Source organism: Ornithodoros turicata, chromosome 6, assembly GCF_037126465.1.
Source record: "Ornithodoros turicata isolate Travis chromosome 6, ASM3712646v1, whole genome shotgun sequence".
Taxonomy (NCBI): domain Eukaryota; kingdom Metazoa; phylum Arthropoda; class Arachnida; order Ixodida; family Argasidae; genus Ornithodoros; species Ornithodoros turicata.
The window spans coordinates 199,273-219,327 of NC_088206.1; the positions used below are offsets into that span (position 1 = coordinate 199,273).

The 20,055-nt window shown below is 42.8% G+C and overlaps 1 protein-coding gene and 1 long non-coding RNA gene across 2 annotated transcripts in view; both read right to left on the reverse strand.

Annotated features, from left to right (window-relative positions):
• The window catches only part of LOC135398739 (E3 ubiquitin-protein ligase MIB1-like), a 116,841-nt gene extending 109,932 nt beyond the window's left edge, over positions 1 to 6,909 (reverse strand). Inside the window, exons 1-5 of the mRNA XM_064630128.1 lie at positions 6,525 to 6,909; positions 6,098 to 6,269; positions 4,667 to 4,901; positions 702 to 768; positions 516 to 646 (exon numbers count right to left, since the gene is read on the reverse strand). Coding sequence (XP_064486198.1) covers positions 516 to 646; positions 702 to 768; positions 4,667 to 4,901; positions 6,098 to 6,269; positions 6,525 to 6,765 — 846 coding nt within the window. The 5' untranslated portion in view covers positions 6,766 to 6,909. The remainder of the gene's footprint in view (positions 1 to 515; positions 647 to 701; positions 769 to 4,666; positions 4,902 to 6,097; positions 6,270 to 6,524) is intronic.
• Positions 6,910 to 12,759: 5,850 nt separating this feature from the next.
• Positions 12,760 to 17,807, reverse strand: LOC135397522 (uncharacterized). Its single transcript, XR_010423647.1, has 2 exons — positions 15,440 to 17,807; positions 12,760 to 13,944 (listed from the first exon to the last, which is right to left on the reverse strand). It is a non-coding gene; the product is annotated as an uncharacterized LOC135397522 (long non-coding RNA).
• Between the last annotated feature and the right edge of the window lie 2,248 nt (positions 17,808 to 20,055).

A 20,055-nucleotide genomic window follows, 5' to 3' on the forward strand; every position in this document is an offset into this window, starting at 1 on the left:
GAAGGAACACCATTTTTTTTCTTTATTTTGTTCATTGCACATGTTCGGAGACGCGTCTTTCCTTCACCCCCAATGTGAGAGGGTGAAAGAGCACACTATCGCATCTTGTGTCCTAGAAAAAGATTAAAAGAAAACAGAAAATGCAACCCGAGATAGAGCTGTTCTGATAGAGTCACCCGATACATTTGTTTTTGTTTTGTTTACGCAAGCTAAAGCTCATCTTCGACGCATGAGGCAGCACTGTGCTCCTTCACCCTCTCACATCGGGGGTGAAGGAAAGACGCGTCTCTGAAGATGCGCAATGAAAAAAAAAATAAAGAAAAATCGCATTCGTTCACAAATTTTTTTGCGGACGATCTATCGAACGGATTTTTGTTCTGAAAATGGCACCGGTATGAGGTGACTGAAGAGAGCAGATGTTCTCATTGGGATTACAATTATAAAATAATTAAACGAGATCGAAACTCTACTTCTATGAGAATGCAATTAATACCAGTACAAAGCAAAAAGTGTACCTCAAACATTCCATCAGTCCAGCCACCGTGTCCGTGTTGCAGACTCTGCACTATCTCCAAGTCTAGATCAACATTAACCTGATCTCCAATCTGGAAACCGTTGATGCCAGACTTTCCATGACCATATTCACCTGTCAACAAGTGATGCTGAAGAATTTATGCGCAAAACAACTAGTGCTTAGTTACCTAACAATGGGAGGTGGTCTCTGTACACGGTGCCACCCTTGGCATCGTTGACGACCTTCAAGTCTGCCTGTGGAGAGAAATAAAGTTATTGCTGGGACGTCTTGAGAACAACTTTATCTTAAGATGATGAATAGGAAGCCAGGGGCTATACTCTACATAATACTTGAGAAAATGCTACATAATTGTGCCATTCTTTTCTATTTGTAAAGAAGCTCCTAATTCACAGCAACACACGTAACGACATCCAACCAACGTGCCCACAAAAATTTGTCATGTTTTGTCAATGTATAGATACAAAATATGATGAATGTGGGTTTCTCGGATGCAAGATTCAGTCAGAAGTTTCATAAATTTCTAGGTTCCTCTTCAACACGGCACAAAGCAGGCACCGGAATTTTAAGTTTGATGAGTTGCCATCCACTGCATATATATTTTGTAGAACTGCGTCAAGTGTGACACTTTAGCTACACAGTGCCTTCCATCATTAGAAATACACTCCTCGCCGCTACGCTAAGTGCCACCTGAGTCTCTTGGCTTTTCCGCAATTCCGTGGCAGAGTTTAGGATGCATCACAGAATCCGGGGTTTTATATGAAAGAAATATGGCAGTTGTCCCCAGGTACCTTGAGGCTTATGTTGTGTTTGTGCCTTTATATGTTCCAGCCTCAAAACAATTACTTTCCATCTTTTACATGGAATTTCGTCCAACTACAAATCTTGACTGAGGAACACAGCTTTGGTGCCGGACGCGGACGTACCTATGGCTCATAACGCCCTTTCCCGCACCACCTACTGAGGAAAACAAACGTGTACCATGCATCTTCTGTTGGCAACACTGGCTAAGCTCACATCCACCCAATCTTTACCACTTCTGTTTTGCTCCCATCAATGATATCCCGTCTAGCATGTTCCTCAAGACGAAGAGTGTGATGACTAAATGTTCCCACCTAGGAAACAAGAGCGCAAAGGTCATTATGGCAGTGATGGCCACTAACTACTTCTACAGTAGTTTAACTACAACTACTAACTCCTCTGGAATGGAGTAGTTTAACTACTTTTCAGGGGAGTAGCTAAATCTACTTCTTCAACTACTGCAATGTATTTTAACTACATCTATAACTGCTTCACGTTGTCCATTAACACCAATCCCTTGTAGTGTTCTCGGACACCTAAATATGAATCACAAGCAGTGATAATGATACTTACAATATACTCTTGTGCCTACGTTGCTTAGTTCACATACTGTCATAAAATCCTCTCCCTGTCTCTTGTATATTATGCGCTGACAAAGAGCTTGCTGCGGAGATATTTTCTATGGAGTGAAAGCTTCCGCTATAAAGGTACGTACAACATACGACGGACCATGCACGAGATTTACCGTAATTTCACGCGTATTAGCTGCAGCTTATGCGCGATTTTTTTTTCTCACGGGCGCTCTGCGGCTTATCCGATGACTATTTTTTCCTGGTATTTGCCCCATACGTCGGTTTTAACGAAAGGGCCGGCAGTGTTTCTGGAACAGCAGTGCTCTGCCGATGCAGGAACAGTGCGTAACAGGAACGGGTCCACATTCGAGTAGATTGATCTTCATGGTGCATTCCCCCAAGCAACTTTAACGAAAGTGGTGACAGTGATTTACGTCTTCTGGAAGACCACTGACCCATCAATTCCATGACAAACACGCAAGAAGGACACAAACATCCTTTTTTGTACACTATGCCGATCCCGGAGCATGGATCACAGGGTTTATGGCCTTCTCTATGGTCTCGTTTGTCGCACAAATCAGTCGTCTCATATTGCCTGCGGCTTATCTGCCAGAAAATTTTCAAAACATTTCTAAAAACGCATCCTGCGGCTTATACGCGTGGAATTACGGTACACTCAGGCTCCTTCGTCACAGATCAATGCGCCACGCACAAATATTGTGGTGGGTGCTGATTGCGGACCGTAAAATATTTCCGCTTAGCCACGATGATCGATCGTGTAGCCATCCTATGCAGTTTCAATGCAAATTCATACAAATGAGGCTTCACTAGACAAGCATTAAAAGTGAAGATTTAGTACACAAACACGGTACAATTGCCCTGCACCTCCGTTCTCATCAAAACAAGTACCTCGAGGTAAAAGTAGGAAGCACAATCCCGTCGTAAAGCTTGCGGCAAAATCGGAAGTAGTTGGTGCCTACAGTAACCTATCTACTGTAGTTAACTACTCGAAATAGTAGTTTAATTTATAGTTGCCACTACATTTCTGCAAGTAGTTGATAACTACTTTTTAACTACAATCAGGTAGTTTAACTACATGTAGTTAACTACTGACCATCACTGCATTACGGTACTGAAGAATTCTATGAAAATGCCCAACTCTTTTACTGCTGTTACTGTGTCAACTGTGTTATGCTACTGTTAAAACAGCACAATGTACCACGTGATGCTTTCCTACAACTGCATTTTGGACTTGTGGACACTTTAATTCTATGTCATGCAAGTTCATAAAGAGTTTGTTTTCGTATATCTCTGTCAGCCTAGATGCACAAGCACTTGCCACAGAAAACTGCAGAAAAACCAGGCCCTTACTCCGAATACACGCCCAAAACAGCATTTGTAGCGCTCACTGTGCAAGAAGAAAGTGGAATCTCGGCCCGCTTGTACGAACGTTCTCAACACTGCCTGTGCATGAAGCACCGCCAATGCTACTAAGGGATTTCCTTGTTGTTCGTACAAGCAGGCTATCACGAGGAGGCACACAATCCGTTTGCACATGACTGTTGTCCCATTAGAGAGGGAGGGAGCAGCTTGCGTTATTTATTGTGTGCCAAAATTGAACATGGAACTCTACGAACGAAGCCCCTCTAACAACAGACTCAGGTTTTCTTTGCTGCCACGTGAATCAATTGTATGAAAACACGGACATTCTGAGTTTAGTGTATGAGAAGAAATACTATTGAAGCCAGTAGTGTAGCAACAGGGCTACGAAGCCCCTCTAACAACGGACTCTGGTTTTCTCTGCTTCCACATGAACAGAGTGTGTTACCGAAAATAACAATATTTCAGTTCCTGTTCTCAGTACAAGAAAAATTTGACTATTTTTTTGCTCGCGTTTACAAGCTACTTTTGGTAGCGGGTTCCATTTCCGAGGCAATATTTTGTTAATGTTTTCGTCTCGAAGCTATTTTCGAAAACTTTTTGGGGTGTGCTCAATAGTTACAAATTGGACTGATTGCTTCGTGGTCCGCTTAAGTTTTGAGCAAGACTTACAAAGCTCTACAACTTATAAAAATATCAGTATTGATGTTCACCTTTTGTTTCCAAAACTCCACACAAGATATGAGAATGCCACAGGCATGCATTACCATGATCCCTGCTCATCATACGGCAACTCATCGATACAGTGCCAGCCACCCATCGCTAAAAAAACTAACAGAAGAGCAAAGCAGTCGTAACCACTGTCTTTTTTCGTTTTAGTTGTGGAGCACACAATTGCTCGTCTATTGTGCAAGTTGCTTATAGGTACTGACTTGAGTTTGGCTTGTCTGGGTAAGCTAAAATCTGCGATGAGTACTAGCCACCAAAAGTGTGGTGGGTGACGTCCACTGGCACAAATTCTGTGAAACATACGAATCCATGACTTGTGTTTTCGTTATCGTTACAGCCCTTGGATTTAGTTTCCGTTTTGATTCCTCGTAACGGAAATGAAAATATCTTCATTTCTCTTTCTATTTTCGTTTCCCTTGGAATCAGGGTAGTTTCCATTTCATGCTTCCGTTAACGACCCTGCACATGAGTCAATTGTATGAAGACATAGAGATTATAAGTTTGGTGTACGAGAAGAAATATTCTGGACCCCAGTAGTATAGCAAGAGGGCTACGAAGGTTCTTCTAACAATGGACACATGAATCAATTGTGTGCGAAGAAAGTATGCCAGCTGTTTTATGAACTAAAGAGAAGAAAAAGTTGTGTACTAACCATTCCTTCAAAACCAACACGATAGAGATTCTTTGCCCCATTGTCCCAAATTACATAGGCTGCACTACGTGGGCTTGCTGCACTCCAATCTTGAATTTCAGTCACTTTTCCTCGTCTCCCATTTCCACCATCTTGATCTTCCCATTGCCAGTCTACGCCACGTACTACTCTTGCACCAGGGAAGATCCCACGCACACCAAGTTTCTTGCTTTTGCGACGAGGTTCTAGTAGAAACCTGAAATTGGACATTTATTTTTGTAAAACCCCCTTCAGACTCACCAAAAACACACTGGATCTGCAGCTAATCCCAACGAGAATCTCGCAGCAGCAAAAGTGCTTACACAAATTCATTTGTGAAAGGCCATACTTTCAAAGTGTCGTGGGTGGGACCCACAACAGGTAATTTCGATTGAAACACATCTGGGTAGCTTTATGGCAACTTTATTGTGGGAGCTTTCATTCAACCCTTGTGGGTTGGATACTATAAATTCATCAATATTTGTCACGTATTAATTTTCGAGAAATGACTGCGCGATACTGTACTCACAAATTAAGTGCTCCAATATACAGTAGAACCCTTTAATTTTGTGACATCAATATTTTGCAGCCACTAAATTATGCAAATTGTAGATGCTAAAATGCGTGCCTTAATTGGTTTACAGAGTGCCAAAATCTGCCCCTAGCAGATCCTCATAAAAGCAACGTCGCACAAGTTTATCATCCCAGCACACTTTTCCCAAGTGTCAAATCTTGCTAGAAATTTTTGTGTGCCCCCTATTGGATCCTACCTCGTCTGTCAAGCTGTCCACCAGGAGTCATCATGCTAAATATTTTCGCTCTGCGGTGCGTTATAGATGCATGATCGAATTTATAAAAAACAGTTGGAGAAAGCCCCCCCCTCAGCCGCGGACACACTTTGCTCTCGCGACGTAGTGAAGGACTCGTTTCTTTGTTTTTTTCTTTGCCGCTTATACATGTTTGAGCTGAGCCGCTGTACGTCACTGGTCACGTAAGGGGAGTAGAGTACGTCACTCTCATTCTGCGATGCGCTCTTTTCAAGAGGAGAAGGTTTTTCGAAAGGGGCACAGAACAGAGCCCTCGCTCTGTACGTTACCAATGCCCAACGCGCTTTCGCAGGAACTTATTTTATTCGTTGGAAAACGTTCTGCACCGAAAAACGGAAAAAAAAAAAATTGGGGGGTCACCTCAGTGCTCCTTTAAAATTGGCAAAAATCAAGGACCCAAGAAACAATAAGAGTTTTACAGTAGACTCATGTCAGTTGTCACAACCAGTAAATTTACCCTTATTTTCCCTTCATCTCATGTTCTTGAGATTTCTTTATGAGCCTCTATCAACTAGCTTTTTCCAATGGGATGAACACGGTTTACACTCGTTTGGTTAACACACAGAAGAGTGAGAGAAAGTCTCACCGTTCGGTGCCTGGAACCGTAATCCGGAAGAAGCGGTGCCTCAGTTGATGCTTGTCACCGTGGTAGCAGATGGAACATAGATCGTAGTTTGAACATTCGGCGCATTTCCAACGGATTCCAAAGATGGGCTGCTGTCTACACACGTCGCACATAGTGCCCTCGTGTTTTATGCCTAGGTCAACAAAATAGGCAAAATAAGGTACAATTTTGTGACGCATGGCAGATTTCTGAAGACGTAAACATTGCTGATGACATTTACAAGCTACCTCTTGTCAGTGGTGCAGAAAGGACTGATTAGATTAGATTAGATGTTGGTATGACAACATGAATGAATGAAAGGAAAACAGCAGACGGCCCGCGTGTTTTCCCAACAATTAAACCTTTAACGTCAGGACCTACTATGGGAATGAACTATTTTGTCTTTTACCTGTGGGAGCACTGTCGACAACCCTCAGGTCATAGGTTCCAGAACAGCGGTAGTTAGCTGCCGTGCCGTTATCCCATACGACAACAACCTCCTCGGAAGATTCGAAGTTGCGCACAGTTCCTAAATGGCCCTCACCGCCGTCTTGTTTTCCCCATTTCCAGTCGGGACCTCGCATGACACGACCTCCAACCCCTTCCATGAGACTCGGCCGATTGCTTCGAGATGTTCCGCAGGCGTCCATACTCAAGAATAGAACATGCTTTGCACACCTAAACACCACGAAACCGACCCAGAGAAGGGTGCGAAGCTATTAAAATTACAAGCTTACAAGTCGCGCGCGTTGCGAGATATCACGAGACGCGGAACGCGGCCACTATAGGCACTATAGGGCTGTTCGGCTGGGCCAGAGGGCGCTCCTGATTGCAGAGTAGCAGTGCCGTGTATGCCAAAGGGAGTCTGGCCATTAATGGAACATGCCTATACCTGGAGCTCCACCCACTTTTTTAGCTCTCTGGCCAATCACGAGCCAAAATACAGTTCGCTATTAACCCCAGGCTATCCAAGCTATATATTACCTGTATTAACTGGGTGCCGACATTTTCGGGAAACTGGATTGGATTAGATTGAATAGGATATTTCCTGACGACCTAGCACCATAATGGATTTTGCGTCCACTTTTAACGGCGCCATCTGGATGGTGAGGGGCACGCCGGGAAGACGCAGAATGGCAGAAGTAGCAGAAGCAGAAGTGCTTGCTAGCAGAACTGATTGGCCGCAGAACCGCTAGTTGGAACAGACTGCCGGTATTATACGTATTTTAACTATGAAACATAACAAGACTGAACCAAGAACGGGCAAAGGTGTGTATATGAATAAAAGTATGTCATAAAATGAAATTTTTTGGCCATTTGTAGCGTTTTTCTCGCTATTTCCTTGTGATCGCTGTCGTTACTAGGCCTAACAAGGACGACGAAACATATTATTTTCAGGTAAACATCGACACTGGAGCGTAATTTAAAGGTGATTTGCAAGGTAATTGCAACAGAATGTACACTTACGGAATAAAATTGACGTAATTTGTGAAAAAAAATTGTCATGAAATCCTCGCTTCGCCGTTCCAAGCTACGCCGCCATTTTCGGGAAAATTTTGGTGTCATGGCGGCCCGCATAGAAAACAGCAGCCAATGAAAAACGCTCAATTTGATTGACACGTCGAGCCCCTTTTTTAGGCTCCTCCTAATGGCCAGACTCCCTTTGGCATACACGGCACTGCAGAGTAGCAGAGCCGTATATTAAAAGAGAGTCTGGCCATTAATGGGTCATGCCTATACCTGAAGCAACCTGAAGCTCCACCCACTTTCTCAGCTTTCGACCAATGAAGTCTCGAAATATGGGGCGCTATCAATCAGTCTATCCTCACTATTTGCCCCCCTATCCAACAGGGACAGCGCCATTTTGGGTGGCAAGTGGATTGGATGGGATTGAAATGGATACCTCTCGCAATCTGCAAAAGTAGTGGATTGTTGGTGCAAATTTGATAAGCGCCACCTAGGGAGCGTAAGGCACGTCGGGAATTGTCGTCTGCCTCCGTCGTTGTCAGGTGGGAGTAAGTCGCCATCTTCCCATGCATTTCTCCCTATTCAGCGCGTTAAATGGCGGCGGCAGCCATCAGACGTCCCACAGTTATTAGCACAGAAATATCTCTCCCCATACTTGGCGCAAAGTATAAAGTGTCTGGGCACACTGCGCCTAAAGTTGGATGAACATTGAAAATTGAAAGGGCATTGAAATTGAAATGCAGGAAACTTATTGGCATGTCCGCACAGTTCGCTGTTTGCTGGACCCTCGTTACAAAGAGGCCCGCCAGGGGTGCCCCTACTATCCATCCATCCATCCATGATTGTTTGGATCCAAGTGGATTACAGACTCAATCCAAGCCATCAAACTGGCAACCTGTCCAAGCCAAGCCTAAATGCTCCTAATGTCAACAAGAAGCACAGCGAAGGCGAAGACAATGCGAAATCGTCGTTTTGTGAACTGAGGAAACGTATTTTTCGAAGTTCTTGATCTACAGTATGCTGCACAGTTTTGTGAAATTGGTGATTTGTGGCTTCCGGGCTTCAAGCCTTGTTTACGTCGTCGCGTTTGTTGGAGTAGTGTTGTCGGTGCTGTGGCCTTTACATTTGCGTGCCATTTAACTCTTCTACCATGAAAAATGACCTGCGTTCGTTTTTTGTGAATTCGTTTCAAGTTTAGCGAAGTGAAGTACGCAGCATATGGATCATCGTACTAGCTGCATCATGCAATTGAACTATTAACAGATGCATCAAGTTGTTTGCATCGAATGCGCATGTTGACGGTACTTCGCACAGAGCTCTGTAGGTCGATGTGCGATATCACAATCTGCCGTGATTCAGGCAGAATAGCTATTCGAATGCACGAAGTAGAGGGAAATGTGTTGGTGAATGAGAGAGCAACACACAACTTTGTTGCAACAAAGAAAATCTGTTTATCAATGCGAGTCACGATTTCATTAGAGAACAGTACAGTAAAATTAGGCTGTTTCACGGGGTAGTCGACAGACATGTAGCTGCAGCTGCCAAGGAGCATGTAAAAACGTAGTTGTGGATGGGATGCTGTTCTACAGCGCTACGTCTGGGCAAACTATACTTGCGTCAATCTTTTTTTTAAGGTATGCTTCCTAGAAAAGGGAAGAAAAATGTGGAGGTACAGTCTTTCAGTTTCCCATCTGTAAATCAGGATGACATCAGGTGCTTCTGATGCATTTGGGTGTTATAAGCTTCGTAATTTTTCTCTTGTCTCTGTGCAACTGGACGTCAGGTAAAGGAAGTCAAATATACAGTTGTCGCAGTTAATGGTCACAAATGCTGAATGTTGTCAAACGTGCCTTGCATAGTTTATTTTTGCACTAAAATAATCTTACATCATACATATGCATTCATATTGCCACTAATTAGTGGATATGATACATGATTGGAGTCCAGACAGAGATCATGTTCAACCAAAATTGGGGCCCAACTGATTCGGGGTAATAATCAGTAGGAGATGAGTTTAACTTGAAAAAGTCAGACCGTAAATATAATGTTGTAGGTACACAGGCGTTGTTCGACACTGGTACACCTCTATATTCAAAGAACGGATGGTGATCATGAGTGGTCTACTTTATTGTATCGAATACAATTAACACACAATTTATGAATGGTCAATATTCCTGCAGAATATAACTAATTGATATTCATAAAGCGAGGCTTATAATTTTGCAATAAATAAGGAAATGGGTTTTGTTTGTGAGGGCACTGTTAATAAAATAAAGGAATTTGTGAATTTCATCAATCAAGAGGTGATTCTATTTTGTTTCAGTGAAAATACAATTGTATTGACTTTCTCTGTAACAAGCTGTGACTGTATTACACAGGAGCATTCACCACGCCACGCTGCACTGTCAGTGTCGGTACTCCCCATATAAAAGAGACGATCGACTGAGCAGCCACGATGTAGAACATGTTGTAGCACATACATGCTTGATGTAGACAGTCGCAGTGCCCGCGCACTTTGCTGGAAATTCTTCCTTGGTTTTGGAATAATTGCACAAAAATATAAGCCATAGTTTTGTGGTTAGAACATGAATTTTAGTCATGTAACATATGCTAGATGAGTATGCCTCACACAAACTGTCTGACCACCCTTTTTTTTTTGGCGTTTCTGGCTTTTAAAAATTACATTTATGCAGCAATCATGTACTTTTAATTAGTACTTTACTTTTTAAAGGATAGGATTTGAAAATCCTCGCTCAAGCAAAAAGTACACTGCAAGCAGACTTTCAACTGAATGGCCCAAGTGAAGCCATTCCTGTGTCATGGCTCCATGGCAAATGCTTGAAGAGGTTTGCATCTGGGACACACTTTGCTGTTGGTATACTCTTGCATGACCTGCACACAAGCATGAGCAGGATAAAATTGATATTGCTGTCAAATTGACATTGTTGAAAACGAGTGGAGCACATGAGGTCGTGTTTGCAGTCAGTGTAGGATTTCACGATCACTTCCTCAAGTCGCTGAACCCATATCGAATATCGTTCCGTGCGTTGTTGTGGGAGTCTGTGAAGGCGACAAATTTTCATTAACAATGTTACAGAAACAACAGAAGTAGTGCCCTCTTTATCTTTATGTAGCACACGTATAATACACCTTCAAATGTGTCGGAAAAAGCTATAGGATCTCCAGCTGCAGGTGCATGCATCCCCAGAGCCTTGCCGAGTGGAGCTGTTCATGGGATGGTGCAGCATCTGCTTGCCATATTCCCAGAGTGAAAATATCTGAGTGCTTGTATTTTCTTGAGGAAAATACAAGGTGCTCCTATATGTGTGTGTACTCGTATCTGAAATGCAACTATTTTCTTAGTAACTTGCACTGCTTCTTTCGGTATCTTTTCTCAGATGGTTGAACAAAGGCATGGCAGATGGGATCAAACAAATATAAGTAACTGGGATAAGGTGGGTGCTAAGCGGCATGCTACCTTGCGGCATATGCCCTCTAGTCAATGCTGTGTAAGTAAAATATTTCTGATGTTGAAATTTATAGGTTCGGGTGAATGTTACAAATATAAAGCTATGTTTGTACATATTGGCACTCTGATGGACAAAGCTGCACGGCCAAGGAAAGACAACCTTAATTCGCTCAAAAACATAGTGGAAGAATTTCACACACATGAAAGTAGGAAAAGCAGGCTATACTTACTTTAGAAAAGATGCTCCTGATCCACCCTCTCTCTGCACTGCTTGCAGTTCTCTTTTATGCATTTATTGGGCAACAACAATAACAACTTTATTTTAAGATTATGAATGGGGAGTTCCATCGCCAGAAGCCAATGGGGAGTTTCATGTTTATGTTGCTGACTTCCGAAACAGAGCGTCGAAGCTCTGGGATTTCGGCTCCATTTAAAGGCATCGGTAACCACGATATCTTTGAAATCACCAATAAACTCACCAATTAAAGACACGGTCACGTGTTTTATGGCTTGACAGGTCTGACAACCACGGAACAGAAACCGAAATCTAAGTAGGCTCGAGTTAGAAAGCTCAGAGGTGGAGGCGAGTCTAAAAAAATACATCGGAACAATAAAACACACAAGATATGACCCCACTCTAGATTTAATCGCTTTTTACCACGTTTCACACATCTTTGTTTGGTACACAGAGTGACAAAACGACAAACATGGACTGCATTTCGTCAGGTACCTACCTACCTGACGAAATGCAGTCCTACTGAATGAAAGCTTGTAACCATTAAAAGCCCTATCGAAATTGCTTGGTCCCTGGCCTAAACCAGCCCAGCAAAGCTCTGCGCTCAAAGCTGTTCTGGACACCATCGGACTTCGATCGTTATGGTGAAGGGGCTCGTTATTTTATTCCCCGCATCCCCACCAGCAATGGGGGTAGAGTATCGCCTGTGGCAATGACCCTCCCCACTCTCCAAAGTCAAATATAAAGATGTTGCTTCAGTGTTTTATATTTTTGTTGTTACTGTTGAATGTTATGTCAACATTCTATTGTCAACAAAGAAGATGAGTCACTGACACTCGCGTGACAGACATTGCGTTCATTCTAGCTCCTTTGAACGGAATAAACACCATCTTCAACAGTTACCTCTTGCAACAAAGATCCTACCCCAAATGCACTTTCACAGGTCATTCACAGGATTTCAGTACTGAGTTTTTGCAAAAAGTTTCCAAAGTGTTCCACCTCTACAAGCCGAGACATTTTAACATGCTTGACACAATGCAGATTTTTTTTTTTTTTTTTTTAGGACATGAACATCAGATTTTCTAAACCATTTTTAAACCATTTGAAAGAATCAAAACTTTTTTCATAGCTTGTGGATTTGGCAAGCAGACATCCTCCACATGAAAAATGATTTGCTACACTTCTATACCACAGAGGAACACGGGGTATTTGAAATCTAAATAAACCACTTGCACATTCTTGCATATCAAATTAGACAAGAAAGTTACTCGTGTTGTAAGTTGTCCAATTCACAACCATGTTTTCATAACTGCCCATCCGTATTTGCTTACTGGATTGACAATGCACTCTCACCTTTGGTAGTACATTTGGGAAAGGGAAATGTAACTTCACATGCAGAGGAGGATTTCACCAAACTCCTCTAGAAATACTTTTCTGGCTACATTACTGGCATTCAACACACAGAACACTAAGTGAAGAGAGACAAAGCACCTGAAATTTAATGTACAGAAAGATGAAAATCACACACATTTAATACACAACAAGTCAATCATTATACATTAATTAGATAGCATCAGCACATACAAAATGTACTTAATACACAGAAATCTCACGCAATAATCAGATAGCATCAGCATGTACAAAATACACATCACTGAAACACTCCCAATGAACTATTCAATATCAGAAAGAAATCCTTGCACATTATTTAACCATAATATAGTGCATGTGAAGGCACACACAGCGTCGAGGGTATAATTTAAACATTGCTTTTCAAATAACCAGGCGGATCCAACCTGACCATTTGAAATAACCGAACCGAATAATGGCTTCACTGCAGCAAAGTCTGCCCGGCAAATGACATTCAACCACGGCAGTTTAGTAGAGTTAAAAACAGACACATCAACATTTGCGTACGTACGCTCATGCACATACACGCACATGCTACATACACACAGACACGTGCCTGTTGCAATACCATACCAGAATCTTTGAGACTGATTGATGATTGAATAAATTTGTACTGGCTAAAAGTAATGATTCATGTTTCCTCGACTTTAATTTGGTGGGGGTCCTGGTTTGGTATGTACAACGTGCGCACGTGACATGAAAAAACACATTCAAAACATCCACGCAACATGCAAAATGGTCGACTGTCATTTGCATGGTGCGAGCCATGTCGCAGTGAAGCTTAAAGGGAACGCAAAAGATGCTTCATGGACGTCCAAGGCATGCGGTTGCTGCCATTGGGGGGGGGGATGAAAGTGCGTCCTGGGCCGACTTTATGGGAACTGCACCCACATTCGTCTCTGTCTGCGAGGAAAACCCAGGAAAACCAAGCAGAAGGTGCAGCCGGTACAGAGCAATGCCCCATACCTCCCAGCTCCGCTGGTCAAGTTTGTTCATGATACAAAACAATTGCATACTTGTCACACACACTATAAACCTAAACCACACAACAATATAACAATATGTTGTCCATAGTGTGCTAAGCAGTTGCAGCGTTACGTCCTGTGGGATGACATGTAGCTGTTGACTGAAGGTGCTTGAAGCACAAAGACAATATCCACGAGTACATGTTCACTTGAGGTTGACACTTCGATGTTGTAGCGTTGATGGAGTCTGGTAGTCCCCGCGCTCCTGGCTCTTCGGAAAGACCTGCACCGGTAACAAAAAGTAGTCAATGTAGGTGTGGTTGCTTATGAGGTGCTTAAACGGACCACCACAGGGCCCAGAAATGTGTGATAATTCAACGTGACTATTTGCCGAAAATTATTTGCTTCAACCACGCATCACATTAGAATTCTACTCAGTGCAATACCGCAATAAACTACCGTGTACCGAACAAGTACTGCGCAGGCATTTTGAATGACAGTGCATCCTTACAGGGTGCCGGTAAGCAGGCTTCCGCTGTTGACACCTGTGACACGCGGCAGAGCTCCCTCCGCGTATCGTTCGAGGGGTACCGGCAGCGTCGAGCCGCACACGTGACCAGCGCAAACAGGGAAGAAAAAAAAAAAAAACAAGTGTTTTCGAAAACCAGCCTCTTCGATGTTAAGCAGCCGGGGGCATTCACTTCATGTTGCTTGACAATTTTTGAAACTTCAGTGATTTATTTTTGGAGGTCGAATCTGTTTTGTACTCAGTCACAAGTATGAAATAAATCGGTGGGCGATTAGAGTTATTCGAAATTTCCAACATGAAATTAACATCTGATGCTAATCAAATGCTATTCGCAACCTAGTTTCAGTATTCAAAATTTTCGAATATTTTTCCAATAGTTCTGAAGCGAGATATCGCTACAGCAATTCTGCAAGTCAGCTTCGTCTTATTACACCCAAGCGTTAGGTGAAGCCCACTTCACGTTACCACCCTTGTTCTTTTGGTGTGCGGCTCCATTCTGCAAGTCGGCTTGACCTCATTACACTCGAGCGTACCGTGAAGCCCGCTTTACACTGTTAACGATTTTCTGGCATGAAAGTCTACAGATTTTGGGAGCTCATGGTACAACACTGTACTCTTGACACTGCAGGTTCCAGTAAATGTACTCCAAACTTTCGGAGTTATGTTCAGCAGCAGATGGAAATATGTGCAAGTTTGTAAAAGCACAGTAATGATAGAAATGAGGAGATTCACACAAAGCAGGCCGCATGGAACATGACTCTCTCAACGTAGTTCATCCCACTAATGCACTTCTCTTACAATATGTTATGCTGGATGTTTGGAGCAGAACAGCATTTAATCCATGCAACACCACAAAATATTTCATCATGGGGTACGTACGCAAAATTACTCGAATTTGGCGTTTCCCGATTTTTTAAAATTTGATTCGCCATCTTAAGAAATTGAGAGAATTTATGTTCTGAGGCTGGAACAACGAGAAGGGTATATGAAATTATTCGGGTTCCATTCGCAGTGCAAGTGAAATATTCGTAAACTATACACAATGGAAATTTTGCTATTCGCCCGGCTCTACTATGTATCTGTGACAACTGCGAATAAAAACGAGCCTTTTATAGCAGGAGAACATCAAACAGGCGTTATCAGTTTTTGAGTTTTCCTCAGACCCTTTAAGGCAGTTGCCGGGACCGATCCCTGTGAAGTCTGCCCAGGACACACCACGTGAGCCTATAGTTATAAAGGCATCACTCACGTCTCACTGTCTCCTTTGGCTGCACTCCCACAGATACACTTCGATTTGCCCCCCTGGGAAGTCCGAGCTAGTCGCCCCTGTGTCCAGAGCTTCCAAAGGCCAGTTAAGCGAAGCAGGGAAGATGCTAGATGTGCTTGATACGGCTCCAGTTGTATTTGCTTCTGAAATAGAAAAAAGGTCAGAAACAGCGAAACAAAGCATTTTAAAATGCCTGGCCTTTAAGAACGCTCATTAATCTATGAACTGTGAAGTGGCAGCCATAAAATTATCCTCAATGGTCAGTTCAGTCCGTTCATTCCCAGTGTCCAGTTCGTTCTGTCAGTGCCCTTTGCTTTTCAGGCTCGAGAAAATGATGCCTATTTCATCTACACACCAGCTATCTCTTGTTTTATGTTGGTCGACATTCATTGTTGTTCACCATTGTTCATCACTAAGTGATTAATTCTGGTGGAAATTATGCAGAGCGGTCTGCCCTGCCTCAATAAACACTTCCTCCCATTTCTGTGTCCTTGCCACAATACTGCTCTTGATGGGCAACTAATTGCATGAGAGTTCAACCTATCCTAAAGATGCACCAATCATTTTCTTCCATGGAGCATTTTCTTCCAGAAGCCTCAGAGGCGTTTCAGTATAGAATCTTGGCTGCCTTCTAATCTTACGGAAGGAAAGAAAAAATATCACCACATCTGTTGACGTTAGAGAACCAACGGCTGCACTCCATAGTCGGGTATCTTCCGAGACCATGGGCTGGTGGAACCATCACTCTGGAAAATGAAAAAGAAAAACCAAAAAGGAACACCACACCCATATCTAACCTACTTATTATCAATTATAAAAATGATTTTTTTTTAAAGTCAGTTTCTTCTTCCTCTGGTCCAAAGTACTTGCTGTGGTTGAATATATCTCTCAATGAGTAAAAGCTCCGACATGTTGATATTATAAGGCAGAAGATGTACTATCGTGAGCATCATATCTCGTTATCGTGAGCATCATATCTCGTTTGTTCCCTTGGTCTCTTGCTTCTTCTACCTACTCTGATCTCAACAAACAGTTCCTCCGATCTGTGTCCTTGCCACAATACTGCTCTTGATGGGCAACTAATTGCATGAGAGTTCAACCTATCCTAAAGATGCAGTAATCATTTTCTTCCATGGAGCATTTTCTTCCAGAAGCCTCAGAGGCGTTTCAGTATAGAATCTTGGCTGCCTTCTAACCTTACGGAAGAAAAGAAAAAATATCACCACATCTGTTGACGTTAGAGAACCAACGGCTGCACTCCATAGTCCTTCCGAGACCATGGGCTGGTGGAACCATCACTCTGGAAAACGAAAAAGAAAAACCAAAAAGAAACACCACACCCATATCTAGCCTACTTAACATTATCAATTATAAAAATGATTTTTTTTAAGTCAGTTTCTTCTTCCTCTGGTCCAAAGTACTTGCTGTGGTTGAATATATCTCAATGAGTAAAAGCTCCGACTTGATATGAGGCAGAAGATTTACTATAGTGAGCGTCATCTCGTTTGTTCCCTTGGTCTCTTGCTTCTTCTAGCTACTCTGATCTCAATAAACAGTTCCTCCAATCTCTGTGTCCTTGCCACAATATTGCTCTTGATGGGCAACTAATTGCATGAGAGTTCAACCTATCCTAAAGATGCAGCAATCATTTTCTTCCATGGAGCATTTTCTTCCAGAAGCCTCAGAGGCGTTTCAGTATAGAATCTTGGCTGCCTTCTAATCTTACGAAAGAAAAGAAAAGAAAAAATATCACCACATCTGTTGATAGAGAACTAACGGCTGCACTCCATAGTCAGGTATCTTCCGAGACCATGGGCTGGTGGAACCATCACTCTGGAAAACGAAAAAGAAAAACCAAAAAGGAACACAACACCCATATCTAACCTACTTATCATTATCAATTATAAAAATGATTTTTTTTAAGTCAGTTTCTTCTTCCTCTGGTCCAAAGTACTTGCTGTGGTTCAATATATCTCTCAATGAGTAAAAGCTCCGACATGTTGACATTATAAGGCAGAAGATGTACTATCGTGAGCATATCTCGTTATCGTGAGCATCATATCTCGTTTGTTCCCTTGGTCTCTTGCTTCTTCTAGCTACTCTGATCTCAACAAACAGTTCCTCCGATCTCTGTGTCCTTGCCACAATATTGCTCTTGATGGGCAACTAATTGCATGAGAGTTCAACCTATCCTAAAGATGCACCAATCATTTTCTTCCATGGAGCATTTTCTTCCAGAAGCCTCAGAGGCGTTTCAGTATAGAATCTTGGCTGCCTTCTAATCTTACGAAAGAAAGAAAGAAAAATATCACCACATCTGTTGATGATAGAGAACCAACGGCTGCACTCCATAGTCCGTATCTTCGAGATCATGGGCTGCTGGAACCACCACTCTGGAAAACGAAAAAGAAAAACCAAAAAGGAACACCACACCCATATCTAACCTACTTATTATCAATTATAAAAATGATTTTTTTTAAAGCAAGTTTCTTCTCTGGTCCAAAGTACTTCCTGTGGTTGAATATATCTCTCAATAAATAAAATCTCTGAATTGTTGCCATTGTGAGGCACAAGATGTGCTATCATCGTTATCTCGTTCGTCCATTGCTCTCGCTCTTCTAGCTCTAGAGCCTGAATAAACAGTTCCTCCAATTCCTGTGTCCTTGACACAATATTATTCTCGACGGGCAACCAATTGCATGGGAGACAGTTCCAGCGAAACATAGCGGATAAATTAAAACTAATATGGGGAAATATATGGTGAGAACCTGAAAAATACAAGCAGAACGATTAGTGTACCACATCGAAACAATGTGGAAATGCTGAAAAGGAGGAAGAGGTTAGTACAGCAGCCGCAAATTAATCCAGCCAAGCTATAGCGATAAGCCATAGCGATAAGCCGACTCGCACGCGCTCCGTCAATCGTTCGCCGAGGACGATTCGATATATATAGTTGCAAAAAATATATATATATTATATTATTATATATATTATATCATATTAATTATATATTGAATCCCCCCCCCCCCAGCAATACATAAGACGAGTAAAGAGACACAGACACACTTTTTTTTTCAAACATCACACATTAAAACACACTTCAATTTTTATTTCTATTCAATCGCTATGTTCGCACTGAAAGAGAACGTACGCGAGCTAAGCCTAACACGGGCGGCCATCTATGCCGAGCAGTCCAACTCCACCGCCTAACACACACACATGTTTGGAGAGGATCTAGGCTCGACCGCATACGAAGATACAGCTAAGCATAAATGAGATATATGGATGCATATGTGTGTGGCGATCAGCAGCTATACGGAGGGATCATCCACGACCAGAGACTCGTCCCGAAGGTACGAACCCAAGACACGAGCACAGCAGATGTGCTCACTCGCGCTGGTGTGGACTCTCTCACCGATAACCACTAATCGAGACCGAGCTAGCGGGGTTCCAGCGGCGGGAGGTCCGTGCTTCCATCCAGCGCCGTCACGTCCGCGGCGAAATGTCCCACGGCGGTACAACTTACTGTTGCGTTTCCCAGTGGCCGATTGACCAGTGTTCCTCGAAGGATATAGTGTACGAGTGGAATCGTGTTTATATTAATTAATTACATTACTAATTGTCACACTACGAAGTCAAAGCAACACTTTGCAATTTTTTTTTTTTTTGCTATAGTATAAACTAATAATTTCCACTCATATACCATCTCCTTCCATTGTCTCGCTTTTCCTGTCATTCCCCTATCATTTATGACACCTATACACACGCAACACACTCAGAAAAACCCAGGGACGAAATCTTACTCCCTAACGACAACCATCTTTACTCCCTACGTACTCCCGAACAGAAGACACCCCAGGACCGCCACCGCCACGGCTGTCATTAATACAATCATAAAAGCTAACCGGTCGCAGTGCGCACCCGTCCGCTTTCCCGTCTACCTAAAGTAATCCAGACCCTGCCCTAAACGGCTGCCAGAAATATGCGCCCGTCCCAGTGTTTCGCGCCTACACCTACCCAGACCAGCGGACGAGCCCGGTATGACGGTGGCGACCCTTCCATTCCCACGTATTCCCCGTGGTAGTCGTAGCCTAGTGTGTCCGACATACTTACCGACGAGAGACGACCGCGAAGGTGCCTCTGTCGGGGTACCACGTGCTGCGAGCTATCGTAGCTATATTTAGGGGCCCACAACCCCGCAACATCATTACACAAGCACTATATGAATTCGCGTACATGACACTCGTAATTCCCAAAGTATATATATGTCCCTCACTGTCGCCGCGAGCCGTGCCCTTCTTCGTCTTTGCAGACAAACTAATGGTAAAGCTAAAAGCTGCACCTAACCTTATTATATACGGCTGTATGTATATCTTCGTGGACAGCCTCTCACCCAACCCGTATACCCCAGAGACCAGAGTGCGTCATTTTCAGACTTATCATAGCTGAGCGAGACAGAGCTGACCATGTGATGAGCCTCGCACATGGCCATGAACGTTTATTTTTTTAATTTATGATAAAAACGAGTAATCGGTAAATATTACATTTTATGCTAGTATTACTGGTATAGAAAGAGACTCAGAAATGAGTTTCACTTA